The 16,246-nt window shown below is 34.4% G+C and overlaps 1 protein-coding gene across 10 annotated transcripts in view; it reads right to left on the bottom strand.

Annotated features, from left to right (window-relative positions):
• Nucleotides 1-16,246, bottom strand: part of DMD (dystrophin) — a 1,046,893-nt gene that overhangs the window by 665,043 nt on the left and 365,604 nt on the right. For all 10 annotated transcript variants that reach the window (XM_064706931.1, XM_064706854.1, XM_064706864.1 and 7 more), the window contains 2 exons: nucleotides 7,395-7,518; nucleotides 502-589 (listed from right to left, as the gene is read on the bottom strand). In XM_064706931.1, coding sequence (XP_064563001.1) covers nucleotides 502-589; nucleotides 7,395-7,518 — 212 coding nt within the window. The remainder of the gene's footprint in view (nucleotides 1-501; nucleotides 590-7,394; nucleotides 7,519-16,246) is intronic.

Below are 16,246 nucleotides of genomic sequence, written 5' to 3'. Positions count from 1 at the left end.
TTTATTCCAAAAACCAAATGCTAAAAATTTCTTCCAAATCCCAATAAAATGTTTTATTTTCTATGATACAGAACATTACAGAAATACGTATATTACAAAACATACATTTTATATTAAAAGTCAGGAAGTATTTTTCCCCAACTGGTTAAAGTAATTCCTTTGGAGCTGTCTAACTCAGATGTGTTAAGGTACTTCAAAGCTTAGAGAACTCAGAAAATAAGATTACAACTTAAGTCTCTGCACAGAACAGATTGTTAATATACAATTCATTACTGTGAGTTTCTAACACATCTCTCTTCATGGTACTAAAGTGGTAATACTTTTTTTCTCTTCTCTAATTAACAGATTTAACATTCAGAAATAATAAAAGAAATATAAGGCAATATCACTTTACCGTTCCATTTAGACAGCATGTGCTAATATAATTCTTGTGATAAATATGAACCTGTTCGTTGATCAAATCCCTAAGAAGATTATCTAAAGCAACTCCCAAGTAATTACCATTCACCATCTGTTCCACCAGGGCCTCAGCTGATCTGCTGGCATCTTGCAGTTTTCTGTACTTCTCAGGCTTTTCTCGCTGGATGGCCTGCAGCACGACAGGAAAGGTGAGAATTTCAACAGAGGGGTTTCATACAAGAAAGTAATTAATCTCATGGATGTCTTCTGATTTCTTGAGACTTCCTAACCCATCACATTGCCCTGACTGCCCCCCAGTTTGCAACGAAAGAGGCAAGCACCATAAACCACCACCAGGAAGGGAATCGGTCAAAGTCATATACAAAAACAGAGTCAGAACACAACAGAGCTGACAAACGACACATCTCAGTATTTTACAGACACATAAAAGGCATAGAAATTAAGAGCTATTTGAAGCACAATATTTCAGAAAGAAAATATTCATTAACAGAAATGCCTTGTGGAAAAATAGATTTGCTTATTTTCATGGTGAAAGAAAACACTGACCATTCTCACCAAATCACAGGGATTCTTCTACTGCATTCTTCAGTATCAAACCCATAAAAATTTGATTGCTTTTTTACAATTTTATTTGAAAACAAAATAACATTTGTAAAATGCATATGTAAGACCACATGCAGCAGACACCCATATATGGGCTATTAAGAAGAAGAGTTAATTGCAGATTTAATACTGGTTTCTCATTATGTTTTGTACTTCACACTCTTGATTCACCTTTCTGTACACAAAAATTGCTCAGCACTGTTCAAGCCAGCTAGTAAGGCCTAGTAAAGGCCAGCTGCTAAAATTGTAAGATATAGTAGGAATCTAAATTTAAATATAATTTTGGGTCAGTAGAAATACTGATGGAAAGTAAATTCATTTTAGATCTGAGAGCCCATCAATGCTGTCTTGTAATTAACACCATGAAGTCACTTCATTGATTTTAAACTAAATTAGTTGCATAATTTAGGTGTAATTTAGAAGCTCAAAGATGCAACAAGCTCAAAGATGCACAGTCTAATTTGATACCAAAAATAAAACTATCCATATATCTCCCAGAGATTCTGACCAACACAGGGTCCCACAAATTAAATCCCTCACTTTTCTGCAGCAGATACACACATACAAGAGGATATGTTCCTCCAAATCCTACATGATGTATAAGGAAACATCACACTTGGCCCTGGTTGCAGTTTCCCAGGCTGGCTGATGCCACTGGGCTTCCCCATCACCCCGTTAATTTCCAAAGCAAAGTTAGATGCTGCATGACTTCAAAAATGCTCCTTTGACTGAACAGAAAACTTAAGCAGGTGTCTAAGAATGCATTAAGTAAAAGAACCTTATACACATAAATTTGGAAATATTATTTTGCAAATAGATTGTTGCACCCATATAGAATGACTAAAAACACCTTTGAAGAAACTCTCTTAAATTACTTTTAAAATGTGATGTTTAAAACATCTTCAGTTTAACAAGAAGCAGCTCCCATGAAGACACTGCAAATGAGGAGACACAGAAACTTGGAAGAGAAATTTTCAATTAAATTCATGTTTTTCCTCAGCGTACCTATAACTGCTATCTATTTGTGCATATAGAAATTGCTAAACAGCAGACTTTCTAACAATATCAAAGATTCTTTTCAACACTGTCACTAAAACAATTTTGGATAAATGAGATATATAAAGAAAATATATTTAGAGAATAGTTTCTATTTTAGAAACATATTTTAATATATAACTAAATTACCGCTGAAATATTATGAAGTTTAATCCCACTAAGTTACAGATGACTGTATGAATTATCTCTCATTTTCGTAGGTCAATAAAATCTTGCACGATTACCCAGAGCAATTTAAATATTTTCCAAATTTAAAAAGTAAATTAACTCTCTGCAGAGTTTCAAAACCTCTTACAGAATCTTAATTAATAGTACTCTTTCTATAATGCTAGGTATAATTAACATGAGAATAACTACTGAGAACTCAAAGGAATCATTAAAACACTAAAATATACTGAAAATAATTCTATTCCTTCTGTAACACCAGGTGTGTTATTATCATGTGTATAACTGCAGTGAGCAGAAAAAAATAATTTAAAAAAAAACAAAACCAAAACCACTTCATAAAATACGCTAAAGCTTATCTTTTTAAAATATAAAAATGATAAGACATAAAAGCTTGTGGAAGTCAAGCCTTCCCTGCCTAGCATATGTTATGTGTGCAGGAAAATGTGGAGAAATGTCACCTCTATCCTGAAAGATTCAAGTTCCCAGGTCCTGGCAGAAAATATCAACACTATGTATAAAGTCCTTAAATAAACATATCAAACTTTCAGTCAACTCTTTTTCCATTCATTTTAATGCAATTGGCATATATTATGCAACTGAAGGTCAAGCACTGGTTAGAGGAGGACAAACACACACAGGAAGCACAGTGATAACCAAAGGAGGAGAAACTGAACTCTTGGTTCCTCCAACAAAGACAGATTATGTGGCCTGGGGAGAAAGGAGGAAATTCACTCTAGTTATTCAAAACAATGAGCACACGTCCCTGGCATTGCTTGCTAAACCTGCAAATTGTGTCTTGGGTTTTTAAGAACCTCTGAAGAAGTATTTCCATAACCTGGTGTCAAGTGCTTAAAAATGAATGGAGCAGTTCTGGAAACACCTCTCATTTATCTCTTTGGTTCTGTTTTCTTCATTTTTTCTTTTACTGAAGGGGACCATACTCTTGATCCAAGTTCATTTATGGCACAAGTAGAATGGAGTGGAGTGGAGTTTTGAAACCTAAATTCTGTATAATAATATTATACAGAATAATATAATATTAATATTATAATTCTTATTCTGTGTAATAGACACTTTTTGACAATAGCGGCTAAGCCACTTCAAAATATTTCCAAATATATAAGTTCCCTCCTTTTTTTTTTACTCTTTTTGACTTCTGCAAACGATTTTTCAGGAAAAAAGACACCAATATTAGAGGAAAAGGTTAACTTGGTTAACGTTATGGGCTTTTGTCCAAGTAGAGATTAATTATCATTTGGACTACTTGCAACAGACAATGCAAATGTATTATAGCTCAGTTTTAATTGATTAAAAACATTATAAATTCATCTTTAGCTAAATGCTAGCCAAAGACAAAGGAGCTATTTTTACAAATCTAAACATTTATTTGACCTTGAGATTTTAGTTGGCAGTTAATGACTTCATAAACTAGAAAATACTGATGGCTGGAGAAATTTGGATATTATTCATATATCAAATCAACATCTTTCTTTGAGAGCTCTGTGAAAGGATGCAGGGCAGCACTCCCTGACCTCCTGTGGTGGTGACCCACCACCCCTGAGGGCAGAGAGGGAAACATTATCATCACCACCTCTGACAGTGACTCAGCTCTCCAATACCCATGCCTAACAAAGCATGCTGGAAAAGGTCACTAAAACAAAACAAACGTATGAGAATGGGACTTCTAAGAATGCCAAGAGAACAAATTTAATTGTCTAGGATATCTGACATTTTCCTTTACATCTGTTCCTTGTGTTTATCTTTGATTCTGAATTTCTAGGTGCTTCTTCTTCTTGAGTAACCAAAACTTCTTTCAAGGATTTTTATTTCCAGTTTCTTGTTGGATAGTCTCAAATCCAATTTACTAAGTAGGATTTACTACCTGAAATTGTGGAGGTTTTTTGCACCTGAACCTTCATATATTTGAACTTGCAATACTGAAAGCTCATTATAGCTTAAGAAAAACATGGAAGTCCTGAGTCATTCTTAGGTCTGATTTTAGTAAAATATATACACTAACTGTAGAATATTTATGGTGGCATGCAGTATAACAATATTTACTACATTAATGTTTGGATGTCTCTGTTATTTAGGAGTATGGCTGTTCAACAAATTCCTTCTATTGTTCTGGCTTTGCAGTCCCCCTGTCCAGGTAAGGTAAATATCTTTCTTCTGTATCAGGGAAGGGTTATAAATACTTTTCTTCTCCCCAGACATAGGAATGGACATTTTGCACATATCTAATATATTCAAGCTACATAATACATCTGCCAAAGGCTCATTTCCTGCCAGGATCTGAAGAGCAGCTGCCTTAGCAAACAGAGTCACTGCATTTCATACAGCCTGCTCTTGGCTTTCTGTCCCCCAGGACTCCTCTGAGCTGGGATGGGAGCAAGCTTTTGCACTTTATGAATCACAGCGATGGCAAAAGAGATTTCCTTGTGGATTTCATTTCCGACGTCTCTGTCCTTCTATCATGCAGCAGATGGACTTCCACTCCATCTCATGGATGTGGCCCCTCATCCATGAAAAATGATGGGCAGGAGCAAGCTGCCACAAGAAAAAACAACCCTGAAACTAGTAACTGTCCCCAAAAGAGCCGCAGAAAAGAAAGTAATCACAAAAAGGCTCTAGGACTCAGCACTGACTACAGCAGGGAATAAAGGAGAGTTTTGGCATCAGCCAACCACAGGTGTTCTGTGCTATGCCAAATTATGCATTCATATGGGCAAAAACACCTGAATTATAAAGTAAGGGCAAGATGGAACTTACACACGTGTGCAGATGGTCACATGCATGCATGTACAACCCTGGGGTATGACTGTGGATGTCAGTGCACGTCCTGGTTTTGGCTGGGATACAGTGATTTTCCTCTCAATAGCTGGGAGAGTGCTGTGCTTTGGTTTCATTATGAGAATAATATTGATAACATTAATGTTTTGGGTTTTCTAAGTTGTGCCTATCCTAAGTCAAGAACTCTTTTTTTGGTATGTCTCATGCTCTGACAGTGACACAAAAACAAACAAACAAACAAACAAACAAACAAAAAAAAAGAAAAAAACCAAAATCAAATAGCTGTGAGGGAACACAGCCAGGACAAGTGACCCAAACTGGCCAGAGGGATATCCCACACCATAGGACAACATGCTCAGTGTATAAACTGGGGGAGTTACCTGGAAGGGGTTTATTTGGGTTCAGGGAGAGGGTCTAGCCTTGGTCAGCAGGTGGTAAGCAATTGCATTATGCTTCACTTGCTTGTTGTATGCTGTTTTCTTTCTGTGATTTATTATTTGCTTTCATTATTATATTTTCCTTTATTTCATTTATCTATTCTTATCTGAACCTACAAGTTTTACTTTTGGCTCTCACCATTCCACTGGGGTGGGTTGGGGCATGTGAGCAGGTGTGGTGCTTAGTTGCCAGCTGGGCTTAAAGCACAACAGAACAATAAAATCTATTTCAATTATCTCTCACATATGTTTTCCTTTCCGCATTTCATTCTTTTTTAATATGTCTTCTACAACTTTACTAGAAATTATATATTATATTAAAACACATACTATCTTGTTTTCCATTGATTTGAGGTACATTTTGAGAGAACTAATAACTAAAAGTGTTAACAAGCAGCAACGAAACTTTTCAAATCAATGAACTGAAAAGTACTTTATGCTTTGTCTCTCATTTAATTGATTGAGACAGAGACTAGACCAGGAAAAGTCAGGTCAGGACAAGTTTTAAGACCTGGCATTTATAAAAATTTGATATTTTTCTTTATTTGTTAAAAAGTGTGTTCAAAGACTTACACTGACTGAAAATGATTCAACACATAATCCATGTAGCACTTGTCAAGTGTCACCTTTCAGAGTTCTCACTCTCAAATTAATACATGCAATAGAATGCTTTCTCCCTTAGAGAAACCAGAAACCTGTAAATGTAACTTGATTTTCTCTATAAAATGCTTATTTTAAGAGCAGTGACACTCTGTGAAATTAAAATGGGTCTTGGTCCTTAAAAATATTTTCAATGTTAGTGAAGGATACAAATCGATTTTTCTTATATCTATTTAGAATTACTGGTTGGTTTCAGACCTCTCTCATGGCAATATGAATAACTAAAATTATTGCAAGAAACTTGGAATTTAACATTGGATTTAAAAATGTACACTTACAGTCACAAAATTCCATGTTACTCAATCTTATCAAAGCTGATTTATGACGGAAAAGTAGAATATGAGAAAAATCATCAGCAAATCTAAATTCAATACAGTAACTTTGCTCCACCTCTTTGTTTTCTAGGAATATGAATCAACATGGGTTTTAATGATGTTCCATAACATAGTATGCTACTATCCAAGATAATTATCAAAACTACCCCTTTCTCTTGGAAAATATGGCATTTTTTCACTGATCTACAAAAATAAAATAAGGAAGAAAATTTGTAACAGTTTAGTTTTCAAGGGCTAAATTCAGTGATTCAGTCTATGACACATAGACACACAAACACAGCAACATTTTAAGCAGTGCAGAACCATTCACTTTGTCAGGAAATAACAGGTTTTTGTTCTGATATGGTACTACAATAGAGTAAAAAAAAACCCAAAAGGCAAACAATGAAAGCTCCGTGGAAACTGGTGATTGTCACATATATTTTACAGCTCTGTGAAGAAAATAGATATAGATTTCCTTTAGCATCCACTCCAGTGACACTTTTCATATTCTTCAGTTTTTGCATGCATAATGTCAAATTAAGCTGTTAGTATAGAATGGAGGTGCATATTTAAGTAATGATAACTTAATAGAACTTTATAAATTTACATATATATGTAAATTTATAGATATATTTAAACCTTAATATCTATATATATTTTGGTATAACTTTACCAAATACTGTCATGGATTTACAACACCTTAATTAAATATGAATACGTACGAGCAAAAACAACAACAAAAATCTATGTGTTCAGACAGTCTGTGTAGTAAATTTGGTGCCAAAATCTGAAACTTACAGAAACAGTGAACACTTCTAAATTTATCTTGGACAATCAATGCTTGTCAGTCTACATTTGAAATCCTTTAAACCTGGACTCTGAAAGCACTTTGGCAAGCAAATACAGACTAGCAGACATGCACACGAAGAGTTTCTCCTACATTGACTCTTTCTCTGAGGTCTGAGAGGTTCCCTTCTTTCCTGAAGATGGCAAACTCGGGGCTCTGCAGCAGTGCCTCGGAGCGGGTCATCCAGCTGTGCAGCTCCGTGGTATCCGAGTCAAACCTGAGGGACAGAAAAGTGCATCAGGACTTTCAGCTTCCACAGTTCCTGAGAACAGGATTGGCAACCAACATGGTCGTTTAAACAAGAGAATAAACAGCAATTTGTAACAGCAAAATGCAGTTTTAAACTCCCATATCTCATCAGGGAGTTCATAAAACTATTCACTTTTAAATTTAGAAATGTAGAAATAGTTTTTCATTTTTAAGACCCGATTTGACAGCTGAACAGATGCAATAATTTCCACAGTAAGTATTCTAATTTTTCAAGCTAATGTTTTTGGAGATATGAAACAAATGTCTGTCAGTGAAGAAAGAGTATCACAAGTCCTGTTTACTGAGCTGAGGATGCAAGACCTATCAGTCAGACCAAAGGCAGCCTTCAAACCTGTGAGATCACTATCCCAGCTTGTGATTATGAAATTATGAAGAAAATTCAAGCAGAAAATTTGATGAAAGAAGCTTTTTCTGATTTACTCAAATTTGTTGTACAATGTAATCACTAATCAACAAGTGCAATTTTCCACAGTTAAAGCTTTAAAACCAAAATTAAGATCCCCAACTCTCTGCACTTAATTTATAACTAGTTTTTACTCCACAGCCCTCTTTACTACATTCTGGATTCTTTCATCAACTCCTTTAAAACTGATCTTGTGTTAACCACTATTCAGGTGATGTCTCAAAATGCAAATATTTAAAATACTAATGTCTAGAATTTCAAATTGTGATTCAGCATCTACTGTAGTTTTAAAACAAGAAGCTTCAGACAATATTTTTTGTCAGTTATGCCACACTTTCTGCTTGATTGCATTTCTTTATTGCACTGTATGTTCTAATATTTATATCCCTTTTGCAGCTGACTTCACTTCTGCAGCAATATGCTGAACACAATATGCAGAAAGACCTGGGGGAAAAAATAACAAGCTGTATCTTTCAGTTTGCTTTATGACTATAGGTTGTATCATTTGCATACAACTGGAAATCTACTAAAAACAGTAACTTGAACAACAATTATACCCCTGGAGGAATTAATTATTTCATAAAAATACACTTCATTTATACAAGGATTTATACTTCTAAAATACAAGGATGTAAGGCAAAACCAAGTGCTACATAAATCTACATATGCAGAATTGAAAAATGAATACAAGGAAGTATTCCATGCTTGAGTTAATATTTATGCTTCCTTTTTTTCCTTCTCCACTGTGATTTTTTGTATTCATAAATAATGAAAGCAAAAGAAAAAGAATCACAAACTGCCTTAATCTTAGTCCAATATTCTGAATTCAATTATAAACTCTTAGGAATAATTTTGATAAAAAAATTCCTGATCATACTAGCTGAATACTCATTCAAGGAGAAAAAAATGTGACTTTGAAGTAATGGAAGGTGAAGAAATCTTCAGTTTTAAAATAAACTATAAACTCTAAGGCAAAAGACAAAATAAAATTCCCAGATGGTTCAAGGAATGTCTGTGCTGTTCTAATCCCTGAACATGAACTCCATAGCCAGTTGAGATCTTCCTATTTCAGCTTTATTTCTGATCATTAAATCAACTGCAATTCTTGAAATAAAATGCTATCCTTTGTTCTACAAATAATAACTGCATATTTGATGATTACAAAACAACAGACATCTGATAGCAATGAAGTTTTCCAGTCCCTGAGTACTAAAGTTCCTTGACTAGAGGTAAAATCGTATATATTCTGGAATTTGTTTCATTCTGAAGCGTCAGACGAGTAGAATCAGTGAATCCAACTCTAAAATATAGCCTGGTGTTACCCTGGTACAGGATGGAAATTGACAGAAAAATGTTTATCAGTGATCAGTTCTTCAAGAAAAAGGATTAAGCCCTTGCCTTTGCAACACCTGGAAGAGGAATGGGAGCATTTGGGATAGTTTTGACAGTAAAACAAAATAATTAGGAACACATCTCATGGCCCAGAGAGCCATCAGATGGTGGCAAGTGTTAGACATAGATCTTTAAGGTCCATTCCAACTGAAAGCATTCTATAATATGATATGATTCTCTGATATGACCAAGCTGATCTCACATAACAGATTGCTCTGCCACTTGCAGTTTCTTTTGGAGATAAATATAATTTCAGAAACAAAGCCTCCTGTTCAAAAACGGGCAATAGAATGAGGGGCAGACAAGAATTAAAAATACATAAAAGTTAAATCCAAGTAGCTTTTTGTTTTACATAAATATCGTTAAGATAAAGACATCTTACATAGTGAGACTAAAGAAAAAAAATCACTCTGTCATATTCACCTTGTGCAAAAGGAGGAAACACTGGTAGAAATGGTATTTAATCATTCTGCTTTAGTGATTGGATACTTCCTTTCTGAGCACAGCTGCAGTCAGAAATTATATTAGCTCTAGATTGATATCACAGTATAAATAGAGTCTTTAAACCTCCTAGGGACAAGAATAATTTAGACATAAAATAGTGCAAGACTGCCTTTCTGTCCCAACAAACTTCAGTTCAGGTAGAATTTGTAAAAATAGAGCAATGGAAGATCTTAAACCAAAAATCACCTCAGAAATTAATCCTAACTACTTTAATTTACATGCACATTGTCATGCTCCCCAACTAAAAATTCCATTTGAGGAAGAATATTTATTCTTCTGTCATGCTTTTGTTTTCCACTTAGTCTTTTCTTCTGCTGATCCATAAGAGAAATTTTTACTATTTTTACTGGTCCCACAGCCCTCTCTTTACATATGTCAGCAGAGTTCAAATGGAGATTTGTTTTTATTGTAACTATAAACAAATTAACTCTTATTATTTAGTGATTTCCATAAGTTTTTTTCTATTAGATAGGGGACTTCTAGTACGACAAGAGAATCCTACTGTGGTAAATATTTGGGTTGGAAATTCCATTAAGAGAAAAACTTGATGCAATTCAGTTGTGAAATGTCCCAAAGGTGAGGTTTATCATGTATTTAATAGAGAAAAGGAAAGCCAGAACAAAGAGTCAATTTTGAACAAATACATGGGGATCTAGGAAGAAAGTTGGGAATGGGAATATGAAGTGAGCATATGGCTTGGGATGATCAAGAAAATCAATTTGTGGAGGACTTTCCATGAAAATGTGACTGGCATAGATTAAAAACAATTTTTTTTAAATATGCTTTGAGTAAATAGATATACAAACAAATTGAATCTTAAGCAAATTCACATAGGAACATGAGGCGTGAAGCACCTTTCATGTGGCCATCATGGTACATAATCTTATCTCTAAACTGAAGGATTTTCATCTTTAAGCTACATTACATTGCTTCTGCTATCATGGACAGACAGTGGCTTCAGTACTTTATTCTTTTAACAGACAGAAATTGCCTGACAATTTCCTTTGTTCATTTGTTTCCTTCCTTCCCCAAACAAAAATCACACTGGGCCTGTCACCACTGTGAATCTTGGGCAGACATGAAACCATTTGCCTACATATTGAATTGGCAGGGAATGAGGCAACTTTGATCCAAGAACCACTTCACTGAATTATTTCATTTCCATGTCTGGGCTTAAATCCCCAGCTCACCAGAGTCTTTCTCAGCTTGTAGCTCTTCACTGCCTAGAACATATCAAAGAACAACTTTACAGCACATGGTGCCCATTGGAAGAATTATTCTGATCTAATTCCCTGCTGTCTTCCTTCCTCCTCTGTATTTGTAGTTGATGAGTCATTAGTTGATAAATAGAATTGTTCTTATCTTCTAATTAAACTGCCAATTTCTCCAAACATTATTTTTTACCTTCTTATTTTTGAGGTTTCCTTTTGGAATGACATTTTGACCCTCCCTCTACATTTGTGATACTATTGAGTTTAGCCTCATCAACATCATGATCAGTGCACCTCTGTAATGCATACCAAGGCATGAAAACAAATACCAAATCAATCCTAAGTGTGTATCTCCAACAGAAATTCAACTAGAACCATCAGGTACAGAGTACTTTTAAACTCAATCAATACTCTGTAATATTGCAGGTAATTTCAGGTGCTAAATGTAAAGAATATAAATTCTGTTTATTTGTCACTAATCCATTTCTCACCTCACAGAACTATAAAGGATAAATGCTTACTAAGCATTAAGAAGTGCCCATGTGTACAAACCTCAACATACACTTCTTATCCTCCAAATGAAAATGTTTATTAATTATTTCCCCTTTAAGCAACAGAAAACTATTCTGTTGTGTCTTAGTCATCGTTTCCTTTCCTCTGGAATTGACTACAGTAATGAAATCAAAAACAACTAGGAAAATTGAAGACATTACTTTCTTCTTTTTGAATGTGTTACCTATCCTTAGATAAAAATATCAGAGAACAAGCTGAATTTCTATAAGAGATTAAGGGTCAAACAACCCAATTGAGGGGCTGTAAAAGTGCTAAACAATCACCATTTAGTCCTGACTAACATAATTAATGGCACAGAAATGGGACCTATGAAACAATACTTATCAAAAAGTGAATTATAAAGTCCCTGTATATTTTCCTTTGATAATTTTTCTTTAAAAATCCAATCTTTTGCAAATAATGAAGGATTGAAATCCAAAATATTATAATTTTCAAAAGAGTGAGGGCTTCTCTTTTTTCAAAAAGTTCATTTAACAGCTGTTAAATGATAAAAACACTAGATGGAGCAACTATCCTGTTTTAACACACCTTGCTCTTCAAAGGGCATCGAGTCTCTTTCAAATCCTCAGATTAACATTCTACTAATAATAATGTTATGACAAGTAGACTTTCCTTGGAAACCTTAGGGAGCATGTAAAAAGATATTTACCAAATTGCAAAGAAAGGTAACTTTGCTTGTTATTGAAGCATATTAATGTTACAAATATGTTTAAATTAAATATTAACCAGTTCTTACTTGTCTGCTATTATAACCTTAGCATGAACAGAGTAGTTCTCAGATTTTATGATATGCAAGTGACCTGTTTTTCCCTGTTTTTTCATACCATGACAACAAATATGCTACCTTGCATCCCTTTCTCCTATTTACATTTTTTTTAAATACTATAACCTCAGCTGAGTTACATTTATCTCTAGCCCTAATGCCTAATACACTCTTTTCAAGATGTTATTACGCAGCTCCAAGTATTTTATCTTTTTCAGTTTCAAATTGATTCCTGTGGGAAAAGGAGCTTTTCTTTGACTAGTAACAGAACTTAACTCACCTAAGTTATTCTGACATTTTGAAGCATTAGTCCTGAAGCAGTTTTAGATTTTGGGTGGGAGAATGGAGGGGGTAAGAAATAAAAAAAAAAAAGTAATCTGGTTCTTATCTATGCTTTCCTCCTCTTATGGCAAAACTTGCTTAAAGAGGCAAGAAAAAATCAACAGCTTTTTTCCCATGGATTTGTGCCACATGAAATGAGAACAATGGAAAGGTGATATTCAGTCATGTGGATGTTATTGGTCTACAAGTCAAGTTGCTGCTTCTTAATTTCTTCAGTTTAAATGGAGATTTTTATACTTCCAATCCTGATAAAATACTTGGTATCAAACTAGAAAGTTTGATGCTTCAATCTTAGCCATCCATTTTTTGCCTCCTTGGCTGAGTAACTGGAGGCTGTACTCTTACACAGTACACTAATACAATATTCACTGAGTAGCCAAACTATTCTTCCTTCCTTCCTATATTATCCAGTATTTCTAAAATATATAATTCACAGAGAAACTAATCTGAAGCAGAAATATTTCCAAACCTCTGGCAATGGGGCCTGTTGAATTTATTTCAGGCGTAGTCCTTTTACAGAAACAGCACCAACTAAAGTCTGAGAACAGAGGAAAGAAGCTGGCAAAACCTGGGACCATTATTCACCACCTCAAAAAAGCCTCAACCCCCAATGTGGCTTTCCCTTCCAGGCCTAAAAATATCAAGCAAAAGCAAGCAGTGTGTTGTATTGTGACTGCAGAAAGCAGCCAACACAATCTGGTTATTCACCTTTGGAAGGTTCTCACAAGCCTTCAGGAATTGCAAGGGCTTTTTTATCAAACCAAAACTAAGGAGTACACAACCATCAAGTTTTAGTCATTAAGTGCTCAGGGAAAATCTTGGTTGTAAACACACACAATATAGAATGATGTAGGAGAGGTAGGTTGAGAAGCCCCATTCTTTTAATTTATTTTAAAAAAATCAAAAGGCATGCAGCACTATGGGCTTTGTTTATCTTTGGGTGCAGCTACAGTTGAGTATAAACAAAAAACCCTGAGAGATCTTGTGGCCAACACTGCACCCAGAAAATAAATGATTGGATGTTTGGGAACACAATACTTTTTTTCCTATCAAACCAAAACATTGATCCAAAAAGCATCTAGTCACCAGTGAACAAAGATATTTTTACTAAGCACGCAAATTTTTAGATGAGCTTTCTTCTTCCATTATTATGCTAATATCTAGTATAAATTTATATTTTCTTGTCTTTGAGAGAAACAGCAGCATTCTATAAAATATTTTCATTTACAAGGCTGCATTTTTACATATTCATTAAGAAACATCACAAAACCTGTTATTCTAAGCTGAAACTTCTTCCCCAGAGTTTACTCTCAAAGTGTTTTTCCAAAGCCATTTACTGACTGCTCCTCCCACTGTAGATCACCTGCTTGGACTTTTAGAGACTAAAGGTACATAAATTGTGGGGTTTGGTGTTTTCTCTGTTCAGTTAGAAATGCAAAAAAGATTATCTGAATGGAAAAACACTGCCTTCAGATAATCTAACCATCATTCATCCTGCTGCACAGCTGTGGACAGTTCCAACATCTACTTAGCACATTTCCAAAATGTAGGTCCACTCACAGATATAACAATCACACCGGACTAGTTCTCATGTGCTGGTGCAATTCCAGTGGTAAAACAAGACCAGTAATTTTGGCACACAAAACAATAGTTAGAGCATATTTAAAAATGTATGTGTATTAAAAAAATAACTCCATTTTTCCTTGTGAAAGTCAGACTTCTCTCCTAGCAGAGAGAGAAAATAAAAGTCTTACCTGTTCAGAAATAAAAAGGATTCTGATTTTAAATATCTAAAAGAAACCAACACTTATTCAAATACCTAAAGTCAATACCTAAAGGCCAAGACTGAGAACTACAGATTGTTCCATCTTGACTCTTATCCAAAAGTTAAACAAAAATTATATGGTGAATGCACATATTTTAGATGGCATTAAAACAATTTAAAAACCCTTAAAACCTGGTATGTATGGTAAAAAATTATAAAGATTCTGTAATTTTGGTAGCAGATCTACCAGTAACACATCTCAAAGTTGATAATACATCCTATTTTCTGTAGAAGGATCAATCAGGTTTCTATACAAACCTGTTAGTTGGAGTTCTTTAGACAGACATCAGCTAAAGCACTGTAGTAACACATAATTATCAGTTTCTATAAACCAAAGTAGTTTGGAACAAAAACAGTTCCCATAATCCAGCTAATTCCTGCCCTCAGGCAGTCTCCTTGCATGATGAGTATCAAGTCTGTATTCTGCTGTACCCTGCCAAGTTTACTTTCAGTATTAAATCAAATTAAAAGTATATGAGCAGGAAGGAAAATATATGCTAATAGTAAATACAAAGCGGTTGAAAAAGGAACTTCTATGCCAATTGGTCTCCAGTTTGATAACAGTGCATATAGCAACAATGTTCTTGAAGAATTAAAAAATAGGCTTTTAAAAATTCATCCTACTTCTTTTAGTTTTAACTAAGATAATGTTTTCTTTTATAACAGTTGTCTTGTACTTTGCTTCCTTATGAAGTAAGATCATTCCTAAAACCTTCAGTTCAGGAAAAGAAAGGTAAAAAGTTTTAAAATACCAATTATTTAAATATTTTGAAACTGCAGGGAAAATTTCATTCTTAATTTTTCAATTTCAAAATAAAGCATATCATTATTTTCATTTCACCATTTTACACTAAATGTTTACTGTCATGTATAAACCCACAGGGCCTCAATCCTGCTTCACATCTTTGCATATTATTACTGAAACATTAACAGGGGTGTTAAGGCTTATAATTCCTGATAAGCAACAACACTGCCATCTAAAAATTCCTTCCACAAATTCAGGAATTACAAGTCTGCTGACAGTCATTGCACTGCATCATTTTGAGTGCTTGGGAATATATTAGCAAAATACAATTCTCACTTACAATCTAATGGTAACCTAGGATATGGGAAAAAACAGATTCAAATGAGGACTTTAGAGATAGAATCAATTCATTGAAATTTAGCTCACAAACTGATTTAGACCAAGCTCTTTCCATAGAAATAGCTATCCGATTTAACAAAAAGGGGAGACTCATTCTTCTTACATCACATATACAGCATTCCTAAATAATGATGCTGAGCTAGAAACTTACTTTTAGAATGGTTAAACACAGGTACAATGCCTACATATAAAGAAGCACCTATTTTTCCAATAACATAAAACTTCCATTTAAAAGAAGTCACATTTCTCCTATTCTTTCTACATTTCATTCTTCTTAATAAGTGAAACACTGTTCTATAAGAAAATATTTGTCCTGGTAAACACATTGAGCTAAACAAAGATATTGTATATAGAAATGAGAATGAAACTGAATGCAGTTTCACATCCTTTTCAGTCTTCGAATCTATTACCGTGGAATTCATGTTTATCAGAATATCCAAAACCATTTCCAAAACAAGCATTAAAATGAATGTTTGGAATCTACCTTCTTAGCATCTCATTTAGAATCTTAGTGCTTG

Source organism: Zonotrichia leucophrys, chromosome 1 (assembly GCF_028769735.1).
Source record: "Zonotrichia leucophrys gambelii isolate GWCS_2022_RI chromosome 1, RI_Zleu_2.0, whole genome shotgun sequence".
NCBI lineage: Eukaryota > Metazoa > Chordata > Aves > Passeriformes > Passerellidae > Zonotrichia > Zonotrichia leucophrys.
Note: the sequence above shows the minus strand (reverse complement) of the source record. Positions and strands in the feature narration are given on the sequence as shown.